Here is a 20,742-nt window from a genome sequence, read left to right as displayed (position 1 = left end):
CATTCACTTAGAGTTATACTCACTTTTCCAGAAAGAATTTAATGTATCTCAGAAATCTATCTATCTTTAAAAACTGGTGCATTCGTCCTAAGAGTCACAACTGATCCTACATTCCATTTTTGAGGAATGGAAGGAGGTCAGATTTAAGATGAGAAAACGTATTAACTTCCCCATATTTATCAAGTTGCTGAGTATTTTGCTCCATAAATTATACATCTTCATCTATTTGGAGAACATTTATGTGCCATAAAGCTACACACACATAGTTATACAAATATTAAGTATACCTGCTTAATGAATAATACAAATTTCCAAATTAATGGGGAAAGTACTTTTTCTTTGACATAACTGATATATGTAGCACAGGAACTTGTGCCATTCAAATTTTTACTATAATCAGCTATCAGATTACTGGATGCTAAAAGGGATATTTCGTTTTACCTACCACATGTCTGGCAGTGGCAACTTCTTGAACTGTCACCAGCAAAGTATATGGCTGCAATATAATAAAATGTGAACATGAATTTTGACATTTGCCCTTTCAAACTCCAGGCTTTCTTGCATACACGTCCCCCACACCCCGGCTCACCCTCCCTCCCCATGTACATATATATGTATACATATAAATGGAGCTAATATTCTTTAAGTTAAAAGATGTAAGACCAAATCATTTGCATGATTTCTTATGAAAATGCCTGTTTCAAGTTTATGATACATTAATCCCTTCAAATGCTCTTCCAGACTACTCTTGTCTTTATATTTTAAGAGCCCAACTAATTAGATTCCTATATCTTAATTTCCAGTTATGAAATTATGTTAAGGCAACATGCTTTTCATAAACTGAATGGTGAAAGGATTGTATGCACTGAATTACTATTATTGCTGCTATTTCTGACATTACATAAATTATCCTTTAATCCTAAAGTTACCTTCTTAGCAAAGCCTTTCAAAACACTGTACTATTAATAGTAGATCAGTAAGAAAATTACATTTTTAAAATTAATTTTTATTGGAGTACAGTTGCTTTACAATGTTGTTAGAAAATTACACTTCTGAAAAATGTAATGGGCAACCTCTACTTCCTCAAATTATTTCTAATTAGAAAATAATTTTTGAAAGTCCAAAATTAGAAAATTAAATAAAAAACTGACATTTTTTTTGGCTGCAGAAAGAGACAAGATGCTATAATGATACTCTTTCCAGCAATTATAAATATTAATCTGAGTGAATTTGAGTCTGCTGAAAACAATGCTCATGTCTACCTCTTCCATTAGATATTACAGCTCCTCCAAGGCAAAGATGGTGCCATCAATCCTTTGAAATCATAACCTTAAATGTCTGGCACATGTAGGCACACTAATGCTTGGTTCTTTGCTGGAAGCATGGACATGCAGGCATGTTCAGAATTCATCACTTAAACATAAGTAGCTTAGATTATTGGAAACGAGTTGAGTAAAATGCACTCTAGACTGGATTGGACAATAATTAACTAAATTCTAAACACAGAGGATAGGTGTCCTGCCACAGGCCCAGAGCCACAACAGAGGAGTCAGGAAATATCCTGAGGAACATCTAGGAGAGAGAAGATTGAAACAAAGTCATTATTATGTAATACTACCTCAGGAAAATCAGAACTATTTTATAGATCCATTTCCCAATGTGTTAAATGGAGAACAAAATGCACTGTTTCCAAATATGACAAAAGAGACAATTAAGAGAAAGAACCACATCTGTTTATTATTCTTATATATTACTGTAGAATATGAAATCTAGAAAAATGTTTTCCAAACAATTAAATCTCAGTAATCACTTTCATAATACCTTATAGCAAGTTTCTTCACCTCATAATAATTTGATTGTTCATTATGGTAAGAACAAGATAACAGGTCATGGGTAACTTTTATAAAAGCCACTAACGTGTGTGTGATATGCATATTCATTTAGTTATACATTCATCATTATTGTAGAAAAACTAGAAGATGCAGATAAGAAAAATGCCACTTAAAATTCTACTCTTGAAAGATGACCACTGTTAAAATTTTATAAATATTCTCCAATAGTGTTCCATACAAATACATTCTATATATACTATCCTATAACTTGCCTTTCCCTCCATTTATAAATATATCATGAATCGTCCTTTGTCAATAAAAATACCCATACTATTTGAATAGTTTGTTAGTATTCCATTGTATATATGTGACAATTTCTTTACTTATTATTGAACATTTAGGTTTCCAAGTTATTATAAACAATACTGTGATAACCATTTCATAGAAATATACACCTTTGTGCACTTATCCAATTAATCCCTCAGAAAATATTTCCAATATACTATGTCAAAGGGTATGAAGCTTTGTAAGGCTTTTGATACATATTACTCACTGTCCTCAGGAACACTTGTACTAATAATATACTCTCACAAGTTGTTATTTGAGAATGTTCCTTTCCCATATCCATGAAAATACATATTATTCCTTTTAATTTACACAGGCAAGTGAACAGTATCCTGCTGTCCTTTTAATCAGCATTACTTTGCTACCAATTTAACATTTATTTATGTTTGTTGGCCATTTTATTTTGGCTGTACAAGTCCTTGATCAATATTATCCATTGGTTGTGTCTTTTCCTTATGGGTTTGAGAACGTTCTTTGTGAATTAAGGGTATTAAATTTGTATGCATGTTGTAGCTTACCAGTTTGCTTGCCTTTTAACTCTTTATGGTATTTTTGCCATACCAAACTTTAAAGACTTGGAAAAGAAGCAAGGGTGTGCCTCCATCCACTTTCCTCTTCTGCACTGCCATGTGCAGAACCAACGGTAACCACATGATCCTCGTTTTATTCCTGTCTGTTATTTCCCCACTACGCTGATGCTGGCTGTTTGAGACAGACAGTAAAATAGAAGGGGGGAAAAAATGGAGGGAAAACATTTCTTTTCATGATAAAAACTAAATCTAAAGAACAAATCAGGAATCAATTTTTTGATTTTATCAACTGCTTTTTACATCCAAAGAGCCACTGACATGTTTTTTCTCTTTTGGCGTATTAATACTAAATATATTAAACCCTCAATTGTCATAGTGGATTATTCTCCTATACACAGCCCATAAAGTAGGACGTATAAAACAGTAATTAAAAGTACAGATTGGAAAGTCAGACTACTGGAGTCTAAGTCTTGGCTCTGCTATTTATTAGCTGTATAACCTAGGACAAGTGACCTAATGTCCCTATGCCTTAATTGCCTCACGTGTAGAATGGGAGCAGTAATAGTGTATCTGCCTCACAGGGCTACTGTGAGGATTAAATAGGATAATGTGCATGGTACCTGGAAAATAATAAGCACCAACAGTAACTACTGTTCTCAGTAATATACTGGTGGATTAGATATTGACTTTACTTATGAATTTATCATGAATATTCCTAAATGAAATCAGTTCGTTTTGGCAATCTATGTTAATCTGATACCTGGATTACACTATCTTTTAAAAACATTTCGGGAACTTTCCTTCTGTCTATATACTCTAGTAAACAATTAATACTTTATAAAGATTAATATTTTCATAAAGTGCTTTCTATAATCAGTAAAGAAACCTACAAAATTTTCAGGTAGGAGGGAAAAATAGGCAGATGATATAATGGGAGAGTAGTGGCTAGGAGAGCAGTTGTCCAGCTAGCTCCATCTCTGCCATGGCCATGGGGGTCACAGGCCCTCTATACGAGGATGCTGAACTAACACCTAAAATGCCTCTCCCCTCTCTCTGACGCCTCTATCTGAGCAGATGTTAGACATGTACAACTACTTAATGCCCACTTGTTTTAACTACAGCCATCCCGAAGAAGAACAAACCTCACAGTGTAGTACTTCCTTTTTTATTATCACCATCCCCCCAACATTTTAACTTAAATGAACATCAAGTGTAATAGAATGGCAGAAAAGGAAGGATTTTACTGGGAAAATACTGGATACTTTCTCCTATGAAGGCCAGGACTTAAGAGTTGAATATAGATATGAAAATCTCAAGTTTTCAATGGCTACTGGTCAACTGTCCAGATTCACCAAAATTTTAATTTTCATCCCTGGGTTCACTCTTATATAACATTAAAATCCTAGGTGGTCGTTCAGAGGACTTCTTCATACAGCAGAAAGTAATATTCTAAATACAGGATAAACAAAAGTAGCTAAGTTCTATCTCAAAAGAAAATGCCATAATTTATCCAGATTTGGAAAAACAAGCTCTTGGGAAATTTTCACTACTGAGACAAATGTAAATGTACATACTTTGTTTAAATTATACCATATTCAATTAAAAAGTACTGACACATGAGTAACCAATAAAGATTAGGTAACAATGACTGTTAAGCACTACCTTTTACAGAGCATTATGTGACAGGGATATAACGCTTCATGTTTATTTCATCACCTAACACGCCCAATCACCCTATGAGGTAGGAATTTCTATACCTTTTAACATATTAGGAAATTGAAGCTCAAAAAGGTCAAGTCACTTGGCCAAGATACTGGGGCTAGGATTATAATTTAAATTTCAAAACCCATACTTTGAATATCTGTACTCAAATGAGTGACTGAAATTACATCCAGCCATGCAATTAAATGCAGGACTATTTGTTTCTCACTCTAATACTTACTGGGTGTAGCACTGACAATGGAAAGATACTTTTTAAATATACCATTTTAATGAATAATAACCATTCTGGAAAGCTGAAAAACAGAGTCTACAAAAAAGTTACTTCTAAGACTAAGAATCAAATTTGCCATCAAAATAACTACTAATACTATTTTATTATTTTATTGGATTATTTGCAGAGTGGTCATAGATAATTTCTAGATTAGACATGTTGACTTCAATCCATTTTTATTCAATTTAAAAAAATAATAAAAACACTTTTATTAAACACTTCTATTGAACATGTTTAGGTAAAATATCTCGTTGAGTTTATAAACCCAAATATTAGTGACTGAGTAACAAAAATGAAAAAATTAGTCTATTTTCATGGTCCACATACAATGAAATGCAAAACAAGCATAACAGACATCTTATATGAATATTTGGGTTTCACAGAAAATATTAGAAGGCTGACACAGGCATAAACAATTATTCTTAAAAATGTCATCCTGTGATTACAGATTATATAATAGACTTTATGCTTATGTCTTATATTGTACTTCCAAAAATTATAAATATTTTAGATATAACCCTATTATAAGCATCAATTCAAAAATTTACCTTACTTTAGCTAAGGAGAAATGAAAATGTATATAACAGTTTGACACTAAAGCTGACTTTTCATATTTTGGACAGAGTAAATTTGAAAGAAACACTTCAACTGAAGCAACTTTAAAGGTAAAGTTTATGTTTTAGTAAAATAAAATCAGTAAGATTTACTTAGAAGACTGGAAAAAGTCCCCTTAATAACAATCTTTGTTTAAAAAAATAAATAAAAAAGATTGTAACTATTCCCAGTTCTTTCATTTAAACAAAAGATTGTCATCTAGGTGAGATGTTTAGAGTAGATATGCAATGTTTTCCTAGAAAAGAGACTTTTGTAACAGATCTCAAAGTAAAAAATAAATTTAATCCACCTTTGTTCAGGATTTAAGTCATACCTCAAATTTATCTAACAGATCTTAGTTTCACCAGGTAAAATTGCTAACATGAAAGCTTCTAAAATTCTTGTTTAAGATATTTCTTTCTTCAAAATCTGTAAGATAATGTTTAGGCTTACTTTTTATTTTTCTATAAGTACAACTTCAACTACGAAATTCAGTTCAGTCCTCTGCATATGTCAGATGATGCTACAAATCCTTTGTATTTCTCTTCCAACTATCTAGCTGTGAAAAGGGAAAAAATAAAATTTGAAAATAAAGTCCCTAAATTGGCCCAAATATACTTACTTTAAGAAACTTACATTAAAGGTGAAATTGTCTCCAAAGTGACTCTGGTTTCCCCAACATCTCCCAGTCTACCTTAGAAAAAACAGGATATTCCGCAAGAGGGAATCTGACAGTAGGACATAGTGACACACATTATGCTGGATGGTTGGTCACATACAGACTTGTATAGACTTTGTATTCAGCCAAATGCTTCCAGATGATGAGCATAAGATGATAAATTAATAGGGACAGAAATCTTTGAAGACAAATAAGGACATTGGAAAGCAAAAGGTTGAAAAGGAAAATTTTACACGTTTCCTTGAAATGGTGCATATTTTTCTCCTCAGAAGAGAAAAAGTTGTAAGATACATTCTTAATTTTGACTTTTCTTTGGAAGACAATAAATGTCTGTGCCAAAAGATTTCTTACCATAAAATCAAAGTGTATGAGAGAAGAGACTCCTTAAAAATATATATATCAATCATACCTTGATAAATAATTCTCCAGTGTAGGGTAGGGGGCTTTCTAATTCTAAAAGTAAAAATCCACAATTTAAATTTAATCTGGAAGGAATCTAAGCATGAGTAAGCTTAAACTACTGTCTGAATCACTGAATTGGTCATATTATTCTATTTTAAAAGTGTACAGATTTTACTGAAAGATAACCAATTGCAACATAAAAAATATGGTTTCAAGGTCTGTTCTTGGTCACTTCAGAAACTCTGTTTGCACAGTGTTCATAATTTCAACAAAACCCTAAAAAGTTCTTTCCAAAATGAACTTTTCCAACCTACTGAACAGAATTCATGCCCACACTCTGATGTCCATTTCAGCAGCATTTGTCTCTGTGAAGTACATCAAAATCACTCAAACATCAAATTGGTGGTTTGATAGAATGATTTATTTTCCCATTACAGGAAAGTCACGAGTGACTTGTTCTGAGGTATGTTTCTGAGCTATGAAGGACATCTATCAGAAAGCTCCACACTTGAAGGTTCCTCTTTAGGGGATAACATTTTATGGCTGGACGGTCTCTGCAGGTACCAGATTCCCTGTTGTATCCAACTGCATACATTTACACGTGCATGCAGACACGGGGCACTCAGCATGATCCCTGAAAAGTAGGTCAAGTCACAGTTAAACATCTAAATTACACATACATACACACATTTATCTATATACCTATCGATATCTATAATGCAATTTTTCAAATGGCATTTGAAAAATACAGGAATTAAAACCCAAAGACAAAAAGCATTAAAAGCATTAAACTAGAAATGAGTGTCAAGCTGAACATGGGGAGAAAGTTACTGAAAAATGAACAGCTTTACTTTCTAAATATATAATAAGCTATCTCATTTACAGTTATGAATGTGACAGGGATGTGCTCAGAGTTTAAATTAAAGCCAATGTGACAAACTGGGTGTAAAAGTTACAGCACTGAAGAGTACAGGGCCACTGATACTACTCAAAGTAAAAGTTAAATACGGTCTTGAGTCTCCACTGTATGAAGTGCATACTTACTACATAAACTTATTTACGAGATAACTAATATAGGAGTTTGACATGTATTCTATCATTGAATTCAGTTACATACTATATATTATATATGATAGGATATTCGGTCAGTCGTAAAAAACTGTAAATATAACATTTCCCCAAGTAAAGTTAAATAATGCTTTTCAAATATTTAACCCATATACAATATTTAAACAATTTCTTATACAAGTATTAATTTTATAGTTTAAGATTACATAGGCTAGTGATAGAAATGTTCACACCACCTTTGTTAACTTAAGTGACAGTATAAAAGAAGTTCATCCTTTGGCTGTATAAACCTGAACTATTTAAAAGGCCATCTGCTTTATCTCCTCTAACTCCAAGCCTATTAAAGAAAGAATGGGGACTTCCCTGGTGGCGCAGTGGTTAAGAATCCGCCTGCCAATCCAGGGGACACAGGTTTGAGCCCTGATCCAGGAAGATCCCACATGCCGCGGAGCAACTAAGCCGTGCTCCACAACTACTGAGCCTGCACTCTAGAGCTCGCGAGCCACAACTACTGAGCCCATGTGCCACAACTACTGAAGCCTGCACGCCCTAGAGCCTGTGCGCCGCAACAAGAGAAGCCACTACAATGAGAAGCTCCCGCACTGCAACGAAGAGTAGCCCCCGCTCTCTGCAACTAGAGGAAGCCTGCGCACAGCAACGAGACCCAATGCAGCTAAAAAAATTAATTAATTAATTAAAAGAAGGAATGTGCTGATTACCTGAACCAACTAAGCATGTGTCCAGCATGCCCACCGTGTCTGCAATTGTGACACCATGTAAACCAGTTGTTAAACTGAGCTAATTTTTTGTCTTTGCTCAAGTCTACTTTTTCATCTGATTTGGAGCCTCCTATGGGTTAAAGACAGTGATCTTCATTAACTATATCATAATATTTTATTCAAAGTTTCTTAAAAGGTAGTTCTAAAATTATGTCAAAACACAAATCACATATCATATTGAAACAGCAATTTTAATGCTAGAATCTAGTTTAGATTGAAAAAATACCGAATAACCAGTTTCCTTACATTTTTAATAGTCAATAATAAATGGAAAAATAGAAATTATCAAACCCACTTAGAAGCAATCTGAATTAACAATTTTAGAGAAACAATCAGTAGTTAAATAAACTTCCCATAAAGAAAATACCAAGTCCAGGTTTACAGGTGAGTTCTACCAAACACTGAAAGAACAGGTAATTTTCATCTACACAAACTTTTCCAAAGAATAGGAAAAGAGGGGCAGTTTCCCAATGCACTTCATGAGGTGGGTATAGCTTTGCTAACAAAATCAGACAAAGCCAATATGAGAGAGATTATAGGCCAATCTTCCTCCTGAACAGACATAAAATCCTAAGTAAGACATTACCAAATAGTATGCTTTAGCATTTCTACTTCTAGGAAAATGCACTAGAGAAACTTTTGTGTATGGTAAAAGGAGACATATGTAGGAATGTTCATAGCAGCATTGTTCATAACAGTAAAAATCTGGAAACCAAGTGTCCATCAATAGTAGAATAGAAAAATTTGTGTTGTAGTCATAAATGGAATACAAAGCAGTAATAAAAAAAAAGGAATAAATGACCACTACATTAATCAGCATAATTGAAACTAAAAAAAAGAAAAAAAACCCCAACTCCAACGTTGAGCAAAAAAGGCTTGTCAAAGGACATACGTGTATGATTCACTTACATAGAATTTGAAACACAGACGACAGTAAACGTGTAAAAAAACTATACAGACAAGCAAGAGACTAAACTAACACACAATTTAGGACAGTAATGACCTTTGGGAAGAGCCCAAAGAGGTGGTATGAAGTAGGGAGAAACAATCCAAGGCACTAGTATAGACAATGCTATCTTAAAGCAGAGTAAAAGACTCACTGATGATTGATTTATCACAGTACATGATGTATACATTACTATACATTTGTTATTCACAGAAACTTGAAGAAAAATGTGTTATTACACATGCACATTTACACACAAATTTCCATAACTTTTAGTGCTTGAAAAATGCTCATTCTATTAATTTTGGCCACCTTAATATGTTTTATTTTGTTCTAAAACAGCAAATCAAATTATTTTAAGATCATATATAATTAGAGACAAGAATAGAAAAATGAGTAAGTAAAAATATTAAGTTTAATTAAGCAATTGTGTACCTATTAAGACATAATGCTGTTCAAAATTTAACCTGGGCCATTGCTGGTCACACTGTAATGACCACAATTGTCTTGCGAACAATTATTTAAAATACCCATCTCTTTTGGCTAATGGTATGGAGATGAAAGGATGTGAAGGTGGTTCAAGGATTTAAGATGTACACACACTGAAATTCTTCCTAAAAGCTTCATAAAAACAATTAATAATGAAAGAGAGAAAAAGAGAGAAGAGAAAAAGGAAATACAGACCTTTTAAATATAAGGTATTTTATACCTTTGTGTATAGTTCTCATTAGTGATTTTCACTTTGTTTTTGTAACTTCTAATACAAAGAGAAAACAGACTGAGTCCAGAACAGATTAATCCTCATGTTTCTGATGAAGCTGAAAATAATAGCTCTACCTCACTGCCATGTGAGAAGGCATTTTAAGATCAAATAGCTTTTAAATTTAAAAGATCTATAGTGAATTATGAAAAGTGCTATAGAATAGTTGAGGGTAACTAAAGTTTCACTTAGGCACTAACAACAACAATAATAATAAAAAAAAGAAGAGTAAGAAAGAAAGTAATATATAATCTAACTTTTAAAAATGTATCATACTTAGAAGTTAAGCTCTATAAGGACAGCGATTTTTATCTGTTTTGTTCACTGTAACATTTCTAGCACTTAGAAAAATAGCTACTAAACAAACACTGTTGAATAATGTTTATAATTTTTAATGCTAAATATTACTGTTTATAACTTATAAACATTATAACTAAACATTTATAATTATAAACTCAGTGAGACAGTTTCAATAGAGTTCCAATCTTCAAAGCACAATTGACTGTAAAAATTTGTAACCCTCAGTTAAATAAGCTTATGGAAATTATGGCCATTTGGATCACAAAGCATGATGGATGGATGCCATCTCTAATTGTAGGCAAAGCAACACAGAGGTTTGTATACCTAAACCTTTAAACTGCCATGAGCCAACATCTGATTTCTATCAGGTCCTATTTTATTTTGGAACCCAGATTTTTCTGATTTTACAGAATAAAAAAAGAAAATGCTTATTACTTTGTAATTAACTCAGCTCAGTAATGCCTTTAAAGATGAGATTCAGGCTCCCCTAATTTTCCTACACTGTTTCCTAGGCTCTGTCACACTGATGCACTTGGTAGTTCCCATACACTCTCTGTACTTACCATCTTCACTAATCTCTTTACCTTAGTTCATGCTTTGTATTTGCCTACAACCTGGATAGGCTTCCCTAAAATCTTCACATATTTAAATCTATCAGAGTTTAGAGGACCAACTTAAATGGCATCTTCTTTTTGAGGTTTTTCAGATATGCTTCAGATAGAAGCAATGTTACCCTCTTTCAAAATTCCTAACATTTTCTTTATATAATATCCCTTATTCACCTCAGAGAGCTAAATGTATTTCAGAAATTGGAATGTTTGGGGATGTTAGGAAAATAATGAGCAAATATTACATAACACCTCCAGGAAAAGTCTGAGGCACCATCCTGTAATTAAACACATTAGCATTTCTGCAGTGAAACATATGAATGTTCACAAATAAACAAGAGAAATAAAAACTTTAATAACCTCACGTCAATTCTGAACAGATTTTTTCTTTTGCCAAATGAGATTATTGTAAATTCATTAAAAAAAAAAAAACTTTGGCTTTTCAGATCTTTAGAGATTTTGGAATGACAGATAAAAGATTCTGGACTAGTATTTATTTTCTAAAACATATAATTTCTTATTTTACATTAGCTATCCATGCTCATTATATACCATAAGCTCCACGAGGATCTTTTGAATCATCCTAGCACATCAGCCTTAACTTAGTGCATTAAACAAGTACTCAAACCTATATAAAGAAATTATTTCTGAAGCAAATTTAGAAAAAAATTTTTGAAGCAAATATGAGAAAATGTTAAGACTTGATAAACCTGGGTGTTGAATATTCGTTAAATTAATAGTCTCTATAACAGAGAACTTAAAATGTTTTATGATTTAATTTTCTTCAAATTCCAGAAAATTGCTTTTATCTTTTCTTACCTATTTCAAAAATAGAAAAAACTGAAAAGCTAGTATCTAGCAAAAAGAAACAGCACTCTAGCCATTACAGTTTCCTGAGGCTTATGGTCCAAAAGACATATTAAGTTGAACTATTTCTATGTATCTCAGTTCACACAGAACTTATTTACGCTATATTTTGCCTCCTTGTTCTTTCATTGTAGTAGATTTTTATTCCCAATTGTTATTTTCTATTTATTTGTATCAAGGATGTAAAAAAAGTGATCAACGTGCAATGTTAAAAATGAAAATCCTTGATTAAAGCTTAAGTCAAAACTAACATGTGCATTTGAAAACATCACATATTGCATGTTAAAAAAAAAAAGGCACTATATTGAAAGATAACTTAATGACACTAGCAAATCTCTTTCACAGATGTTAATGTAACAATAAAACAGACTATTTACAAGAACCAGCTACAGAACAGAATTCCAGAATTTCACAACTAGAAGGGATCTCCCAGTCCAACACCTCATATGTAAGAGCGTTAAAGTGACTCTCAAGGTCACCGACTAAATGTCACAGAGCCAGAACTTCAACAGGCATTCTGATACCATACTCAGTTCTTTATTCCTTATTCATTTACCAGTATGCCAGATATTCAAATGTTTTTCATTAAATTTTTTGCTATAGTATCATTTTCAAGTATATAAATAGCTGAAATATTTCTAGCCACTAGGTACATTATATTCAATTATCTACTGTTCTCAAAAATTTTCTCTGTATGTTTACTTTAAGCAGTAAACAATAATGTTAATATTTCTAACCATTAAAAAAGTATATATATTTACTAGGTAGCTGACAAATATAGCAGAAGCCAACACCAAAACTTAGAAGTAGAGGGATCTGACTTCTAGGTTAATACATTCTCTACATATTTTCAGAGGTAGATTTTGAACATGAAATAAGAGAAAATGTCAAAGTGCTTTGAGACTATCAAAAATTCTTTATGCACACAAGGTATTTGTTACTAGATGGGGCCACAGTGACTTTTAAACATAAAATTTGAGGGAGCTCCTCTTAGAAAAAGTGGTAAGAAAATGGTATAAGATTATTTAATATTTAAGCTCTTCTCACGAATGTTAAATTGGAAAGCATTTGTGAGATTACCTGAGATATCATGGATATAGATTTTACTTTTAATGTACAAATTTCATAAATTATAGAACACAAAAACCTTCAAGCCAGCAAAGTGGCTTGCTCTTAGAAATAATATAAACTCAAGTGGGTATGTCTTTTATTTACAACATTAAATCAATTATGTAGAAACAATTTCAGCTCCAAAATGTATACTGTAGAATTATATCATACCAGGACAACTAGAAACAGGTGTTCCCATATTGATGAGGCAAAGTGCACATCGAGGAAGGGGTTTTCGACAGCCAGGGCAACTTGTGACTTTAGATTTTGTTGGTGAGCCACTGACACCATACTGACTAAAACCTCTGCCCTGATGGGGCACAGTTGAACAGCTGTAGGAGATAGACTTTCCACAAAAATTGCAACTCACAAACACCTATAAAATAAATGAAAGGAGAAATAAATATAATGCAAACTTCATGAATAAAATAAATTTAAAATAAAGTTTGATCCTAACAAATTACTTATAAATAATTTTTTAAATTTTATTGTGTATTATAAAGTAATTTATCTGCTAAGTTGATGAGCTCTCATTTAAGACTTCCACTTAGCAGTTACATTATTTGAATACTTCTTCTCTGTTACCTTTGTTTAGTTATATTCTTCCTAACATCACTGTGATCTACAGAAAAAAATAACAAGGACTTTAGAGTTCACCCTGGGACATTACAAAATATCCCAATATGACTTTTGGTACAAAGTTCAATGATATACTCTCCTAAACAAAATTTTCTTGTAAAGAAAACACTCATTTCCTAAGATAAAAAGGAGTTAAGGATCCTATAACAGTTAAAACTTTAGAATAATAGCAATATAAACTGTTCATTACGCCTTTATATTAAACTCCTAGACTCTTGAACACTTGTGATATAGATTAGTAACAAATATTATCATGTACTGCTATTTGATTAATACTCAGGTTGTTTTAATACAAACAGTAATTTCTCAAATTTCTAAAATAAGAAAATAGCACCATCCAGTGCTCACATGGAGCATATACCTGATATTTAACGTCTGAACTCAGACACAGTGATCTCACGTCAAGTGCTTTATGTAATAATTGATCTCATGTTGCTTTTTTTTAATTGAAGTACAGTTGATTTACAATATTGTGTTAGTTTTAGGTATACAGCAAAGTTATTCAGTTCTACATATATTCTTTTTCAGATTCTTTTCCATTATAGGTTATAACAAAATAGTGAATATATCGCCTATGCTATACAGTAAATCCTTGTTGTTTATTTTATATACAGGGTTGATCTCATGTTTTTTAAACTACTGCTTAAAGAAAAAAAATTTCTATGTCTAATTAGACATATAGATATATATGTATATACTGTTAAAGAAACAACTCCTGCCTTATTACATATAACAGTGCAGAAAGTGTCAATATGTAAGTGGAATGTGTAAGAACATACAGTAGTTTAGATTCTGAAAAATCTTGGAATACACTAGAAATCCTTGGATGACCCTAGGACTGATTTAGGTTTGCCTAAGATCCTCTAGACCTGCTGTGGTTTGCTCTGTGTCAGACTAAACCTCAAGTCACTGAGATGATTGTTAGGAAGTGGCACGATCAAAAAAACAGGAAGATTAAGGACAAAGTGCACTCTGGGATAGATAAAGACATGGGAACTCAACATGAGCAAAAGAATGAGTATATTGATAACAATTTATTAAATTGAACCCTCAATTTACCCTATATAACATGCTGTAAACACTTCTATTTTTTGGCTGGGCTATTAGGTACATGTTACAATTTGATTCTCTCCAAAACAATGTACTTACCTGTGCTAAAGGCTTAGAACTGGGATCCAACTTACTCCTGTGAATATCAAATTCAGCTCGTTTGTGCCAAAACCTCCAGGCATCTAATAAATTTCTATAATTCTCAATCCAGTACTGAACTCTTTCATCTTTAAGAACATCTAAGGGAGAACCCTAAAAAGAAAACATGAATTATTTCAGTTTTTAAAATTTTCCTGGGTAAGCCTGAAGATTCTAGGCAACATGCGAGTATGAGTCACATGGGAAGAAACAGGCCTCTTTTTTGCCAAAAGCTGGCTCCTAATGAGGATACAGACAAAATAACTGATGGAAGCTCCATTAATTTACTTTAAGTTGGCCTCTACCAATGACATAAATATGCACTGTATATACCATTATATCTTGCCAGGGAAGTGTAATTTTCTACCTCTTATTTAAGTTTAAAGACCTAAGAGCAATCAATTCACCTTCTTAGTTGAATGCAGTAAAAAATGAAGCAAATATTTTTTGTCCCAACAATGAAAACCTCTAGGTTCACAAAATATATTTACTATCTCATCTAAATACACACCAAAATTGCTCAATCACATTTAAAAATAATACTGAGCCTGGTCCTTCATATCTAGCAATGTATTGTGAATTAAGATGCTATTTTTGTATACCTATTTATCTAAAAGTTAAAAATGCCTATTCTCTCCCTCGCCTTCAATTAAAACATATATTTATCACCTTCAAATTAAAAAGAAAAAGAAGAAAGAAAGAAAAAAACCAAAACTGAACCAAAAATGTTTAGTTCTTTTGCCCCTAGGCCACAGTGAAAAGGAACATTCTTTTTCCTTAAATTTACTTTAGATTCCTTCTCATTAAGAACTTGAATTTTTTGCCACTAAGACTTTTCCTAAAGCTGTATTTTCCCTGGCAGCTGTGACATTCCACATTTCACCTACGCTTGCTTTGGGTTTTCATAGAATGCTTTTAGCTCTGTCGAGGATATCGTCCTTATCTTCACATGATGAAGAAAGTAGAGAAAGCCTCTACCTCCAGTGATGCTATGGCCATTAAGTTAAAGCCAAGTTTTTCCGGTTCTGTTTGGAGGCCACAGAGAAAGTACAATGTCAGAGGCAACTTAGCATGCATCTTATGGAAAAACGGAAGAAACCTATAACAGCTAATAAAGACAATCTACCTTTAGACATTCCATCAAAGTAGAAGCGTATCTTTCACCTAGTAATTAGGTATTAATTTCAATTACTAGAGTTAAATTTAGCTAAAAGAACATGTGAAAAACTCATAGTTGACAACTTCATTTCTTAAAAAAATAAACATCTACTACAGTCCTAATTATGACCAACTAGCCAGAACTAAGTACTAAAGTATAATACAATCCCTGATTTAAAAAGAAAATTCACAGAAAAATCAAAAATCTTCATACCCCACTCTTTCCCCTTCCACGGCAGTAAGGATAAACTAAGAAAGAATCTGGTCACTTCATATTTGGTAAGTCTTCTCTAGAACCGCCCCAATAAAACTTAAAATCAAGGTCTAAAAAAGTCTGCAGAGAAAACAGTTCAGAGATTAAGTCTGACCAAATTAAAATTAGAAGGGCTTGGGAAATGCCATGGGCTTCCCACAGTAACAAAATGTAAGACCTAAGTGATCAGCAAGTAACTGAACTTCCAAAAGCATTAACCAACGTTCTTCAGAAAAAAGGAAAAGAACCCAGATGTCTATAATATACTGCAAACAATGGCCAGTATTCAATAAAAAATCACTAGACATATAAAGAAACAGGTAAATGTGTTTCAAAGTAAAGGGAAAAGGCAGTCAATAGAACTAAACCTTAAATAGCCCTTATGTTAGAGTAAGTAAAGATCTAAATGCAGCTATTATTCAGACTTAGGGGAAAATAGTTTTTTAATTAGTAAACAGATAGGGCTCTGAGCTGAAAAATATAAACTATAAAAAAATGGAGACTCTGGAACTAAAAAGTACAATAACTGAAATTAAGAATTCCCTGGAAAACCTAACATCTGATAGAAGGTGACAGAATAGCCAATTAACAAATCAAAAGAATTTATCCAATTTGAAGAACAGAAGAAAAAAGATGAAAGGAAAATAAACAGAGCCTCAGATATCTGTGGGACAATATCAAATGGTTTAATATATGTGCAATAATAGTCCAAGAAAGGGAATGAGATTGAGGCAGAAAAAAATATTTAGAGAAATAATGCTTGAAGACTTCCCAAATCTGATGAAAAACACTGACTTGCAGATCCAAGAACCTCAGTGAATCACAAGCAGGATAAAAAGAACCACAACTAGGCTTCAAGGGTTAAACTGCTAAAAATCAAAAGAAAATCCTGAAAGCAGCCCAAGGAAAAATGAAGCATTACATAGGGGAAACAAGGATAGTAGTATCTGACTTCTCATCAGAAACTATGGAGGCCAGAACACTGTGAAACCACATCTTTGAAATGCTGAAAGAAAATGAGCGAAATAGACATTTTCAATTAAAATTAAGCTGAGAGAATCTGTCCCCAGTAAATGTAAACTATAAGAAATGCTAAAGAGAAAGACCAAAGGGAAACGATATGAGATGAAATTTGAGTCTCTGGGTAAGGAATAAACAGTACCAGGCACGGTAAATAAGTAAATAAATATAAAAGCCCATGTTTTCATTCTTCACATAATTTACATAAAAGACAACTGACTGTTCAAAGCAAAAATAATAACACTAAGTTGGAGTTTATAATGGATGTAGAAGCAAAATACAAGACAATAGGACAAAGGAGGGGGATTCGTAAATGGAATTACACTGTTGTAACATGAAATATGAAGCAAAAAGCGGAAAGTGTCAGGTGTGAGGTAAGAAAGAGAAAAGGTGAAGTAGGAAGCATGATGTATCAGGTGTGAAATGTAAAGTAAGAGGAGGTAAAATGTTGACTGATGAGTTAAGGATGCATATTGTTAGACCTATAGCAACTACTCAAAAGAAGAAGATAATGAAAAGGGGTATAGCTAAAAAGCTAATAGATAAAATAAAGTGAAATACTAAAATATTCAATTAGCCCAAAAGAAGGCAGGAAAGGAACAGAAAAACAAAAGGAAGAAGGAAGAAAAAGCAAAAGAGAAAACTAATAGCAAGATGATAGACTAAATCTTGACCATATAAATATAAATGGAGGGAAATTCTCAATTAAAAGGCAGCTGATCATCAGACTAGATTTTTTTTTAAAGCAAGATTCAATTACACACCGCATTTTAAATGGATTTTTATAAACCTTGTTAAGAGGTTACCAACCATTTGCATTCCATAGCCATATATCTCCAGCTTGGTTTAACAAATGTGAACTCATTTCAGTAAGAAAACAATGATACCTTATGCTACAGAAGGACACCTTTTCTTCCATGGGCAGTGGCCTGATACCTTAGGGTAAGTTTACATTGTGGTTTGTGGGCCAATCACTATCTACTTTTGTTCATAAGAAGGTAGGGTGGGGGGAGGGGGCATTTTACTTTGCTTAGCCAGTATGCAGCATGCTATCATATTGTACAAAAGGATAAGGACAGGAAAGAGAACACTAAGAAGGATAAGATTAGCTAGAGGGCCACAGGGAATCTCAGGAAAAAGCTCTAAAAGGTCACCATATTTCCAACAAAAGCAAAGTAGTAGGGAATCTTTGCCAGGAATCCATTTTTAACCACTGGACAGTAAAAGCTGAGAGAAAATAGACGACTGATTATACCAAATCATGCCCATTTAATAAATGAGGAAATGAGATAATAAAAGGGAATAATGAGAATTAAGACAGCTGTGTGTAACTTGCCTTCTGTATTTCAAGAAAGATGTATAGTAATTCAGATCAGGGAAAGGCAATCTCTTTGTAGAAGGTGTTGTTCTGTCAACAACTGGAGAAAACGAACAGACGTGTCTCTGCTCCATTTGAGCTTTACATAAATTCAAGACTGACACTTCTCAAAGTGAAAGGAAAACCCAGATAACCCAATGCAGGAGGCTTAGGGACGTAAGGTAAGGCAGAAGTCCTGTAGATCAAGTGATTAAAGCTAAATGTCTTCTAAAGATCGTCAGCAAGCAACAGGGCATATCCACTCAGTGAGGGAAGAAAATACAGAAGGCTAAGCATTTTTTTTCTCCTTAAAAAATTGCTGCCACCAGGCTGCGTTAACCTGTAACATGCAGTAACTTGCTGTTTGGACATCTCCAGTTCGGTCGACATAACTCTCCATTAAGTCCACTCCATCTTTAGTAAGGCCTGTAAGCAGTATTCCTTCCAAATTTCCAGCCTCTTTCATTTCATTGGTCAACTTTTCGATGTATCTATTTAACTGGAAAATTCAAAGTGATTTTTCTAAAGCAATCCATTTGACTATTTGTATTTTCTGCTTCATAAATTCTACATTTGAAACAATTTTACTCTTAATGGAAAACAGTTTAAAACAAAAGCCCTTGTAAAAATCTAGATATGTGATCTCTAAGAAGTCTGCATCTATTATAAATTACAATACAGCATTCATGATCATTTAAAATATTTTTTTAAAAAGGCAAGGTATTTACTATCTTTTGATAATTGTTCTATAAAAGATCCACAGAGGGTTTACTATTTTAAATTTAAAGAGAACTGTTCTTATTATTTTGCAAAGTTCTTGATGTCTAATATACAGTACGAAGTAATGGAGTCACAGAATCTGAGTTGGAAGGGGACTTCAAGATTACCAACAATAACCATTTCTTGTATTATATATAGGATGGATAAACAATAAGGTCCTACTGTATAGCACAGGGAACTATATTCAATATCCTCCTGTGATAAACCATAATGGAAAACAATATAAAAAAGAATGCATATAGGTATAACTGAGTCACTTTGCTGTATAGCAGAAATTAACGCAACACTGTAAAACAACAATATTTCAATAAAATTTTTAAAAAAAGAACCTGTAAATCTCTTTTGGGATTTTGATCTGTAAAGCTCATGGGTCCTTTACAATCTTATCCTAAACAAACAAACACAAAAACAAACCATTTCTTATAAGGTCTTGCCTGACTTTATCCTACCCCAAACTCTAGCCAAGATGGCTTTATGTTCCCCAGCACTTTCTCATTATTGTAGTACTCAACACAACACATTACTAGTTGTTTATGTGCATTTCTCTCTCACTATCTACATAGCATATTCATGTACTAGCTGTTTACTGTATTAAAAAATGAAGGAATCCTTTGATAGCATCGCTAAGAGGTGAGTTTAACATCTTTATCTACTGATTAATCCACTCACCACAGCAGAAATAAACTAAAATATTAAGTCAGCATTTTTTTTTTAATTTAAGTATAGTTGGTTTACAATGTTTTTAGTTTCAGGTGTACAGCAAAGTGATTCAGTTATACACATATATATCTATTCTTTTTCAGATTATTTTCCCTTATAGATTATTACAAGATATTGAGTATAGTTCCCTGTGCTATACAGTAGGTCCTTGTTAAATCAGCATTCTTAAATAAGTAAATTTAGGTATGATACATGTTTATAATATCTCAATCTAATAAGAAATTATTACCTCACTTTTTAGAAGAATTTATATATAAACCTCACAGATACATATTTATACATAAAGATTAGTTTCTTAATCCAGTGACAGTAAATATTAATCACTTGAAATATGGAATTAAATCAGTTCCTACCTGACTATCACTAAGAAATTTACAAGCAAATGCCACTCTGTCACGTACGGCAACTTTGTTTTCATACTGAAAAGAAGAGAAAAAGCAAGGAGTTACTTTCCGGTGCTATGAGTTATAAATTTTTGCAGACTAGGTATTTTATACCTAATACATATTGTGATTTTCAAATGTATTAATAAGCTACTGTGTATATACTGGCAGAGCCATTGATCGCCTAAGATGTTTTTCTTAATGTAACTCTCAGGAAACTCAGTGCTAAGGTTATTGTCTGTAGAAAGTAAAGATTTACCTCTTAAACTGATCAATTTAGTTTAAAAAAATTCCAGTTCTGTCTTATATAACTTTAACATAAAACAGAAGCAATGGTGAACAGTTTATCACATTTAAGATGCCATGTAGTCCTTTCATCATAGAAATTAATTTTAGTGAAACTGAGGAAATCTTTCCTTGGCTTCTAAGTT

General features: G+C 32.8%; 1 protein-coding gene across 6 annotated transcripts in view; it reads right to left on the bottom strand.

Annotated features, from left to right (window-relative positions):
- Positions 1–3,711: 3,711 nt before the first annotated feature.
- The window catches only part of MIOS (meiosis regulator for oocyte development), a 158,499-nt gene continuing 141,468 nt past the window's right edge, over positions 3,712–20,742 (bottom strand). For all 6 annotated transcript variants that reach the window (XM_036863838.1, XM_036863841.1, XM_036863836.1 and 3 more), the window contains 6 exons: positions 20,282–20,347; positions 18,769–18,927; positions 14,602–14,754; positions 12,985–13,189; positions 8,163–8,292; positions 3,712–7,009 (listed from right to left, as the gene is read on the bottom strand). In XM_036863838.1, the coding sequence (XP_036719733.1) occupies positions 6,913–7,009; positions 8,163–8,292; positions 12,985–13,189; positions 14,602–14,754; positions 18,769–18,927; positions 20,282–20,347 (810 nt within the window). In that variant the 3' untranslated portion in view covers positions 3,712–6,912. The remainder of the gene's footprint in view (positions 7,010–8,162; positions 8,293–12,984; positions 13,190–14,601; positions 14,755–18,768; positions 18,928–20,281; positions 20,348–20,742) is intronic.

The sequence above is a fragment of the Balaenoptera musculus genome, chromosome 9, assembly GCF_009873245.2.
Source record: "Balaenoptera musculus isolate JJ_BM4_2016_0621 chromosome 9, mBalMus1.pri.v3, whole genome shotgun sequence".
Taxonomy (NCBI): domain Eukaryota; kingdom Metazoa; phylum Chordata; class Mammalia; order Artiodactyla; family Balaenopteridae; genus Balaenoptera; species Balaenoptera musculus.
The sequence above is the reverse complement of the archived record's forward strand: the minus strand, read 5'-3'. Positions and strand labels throughout refer to the sequence as shown.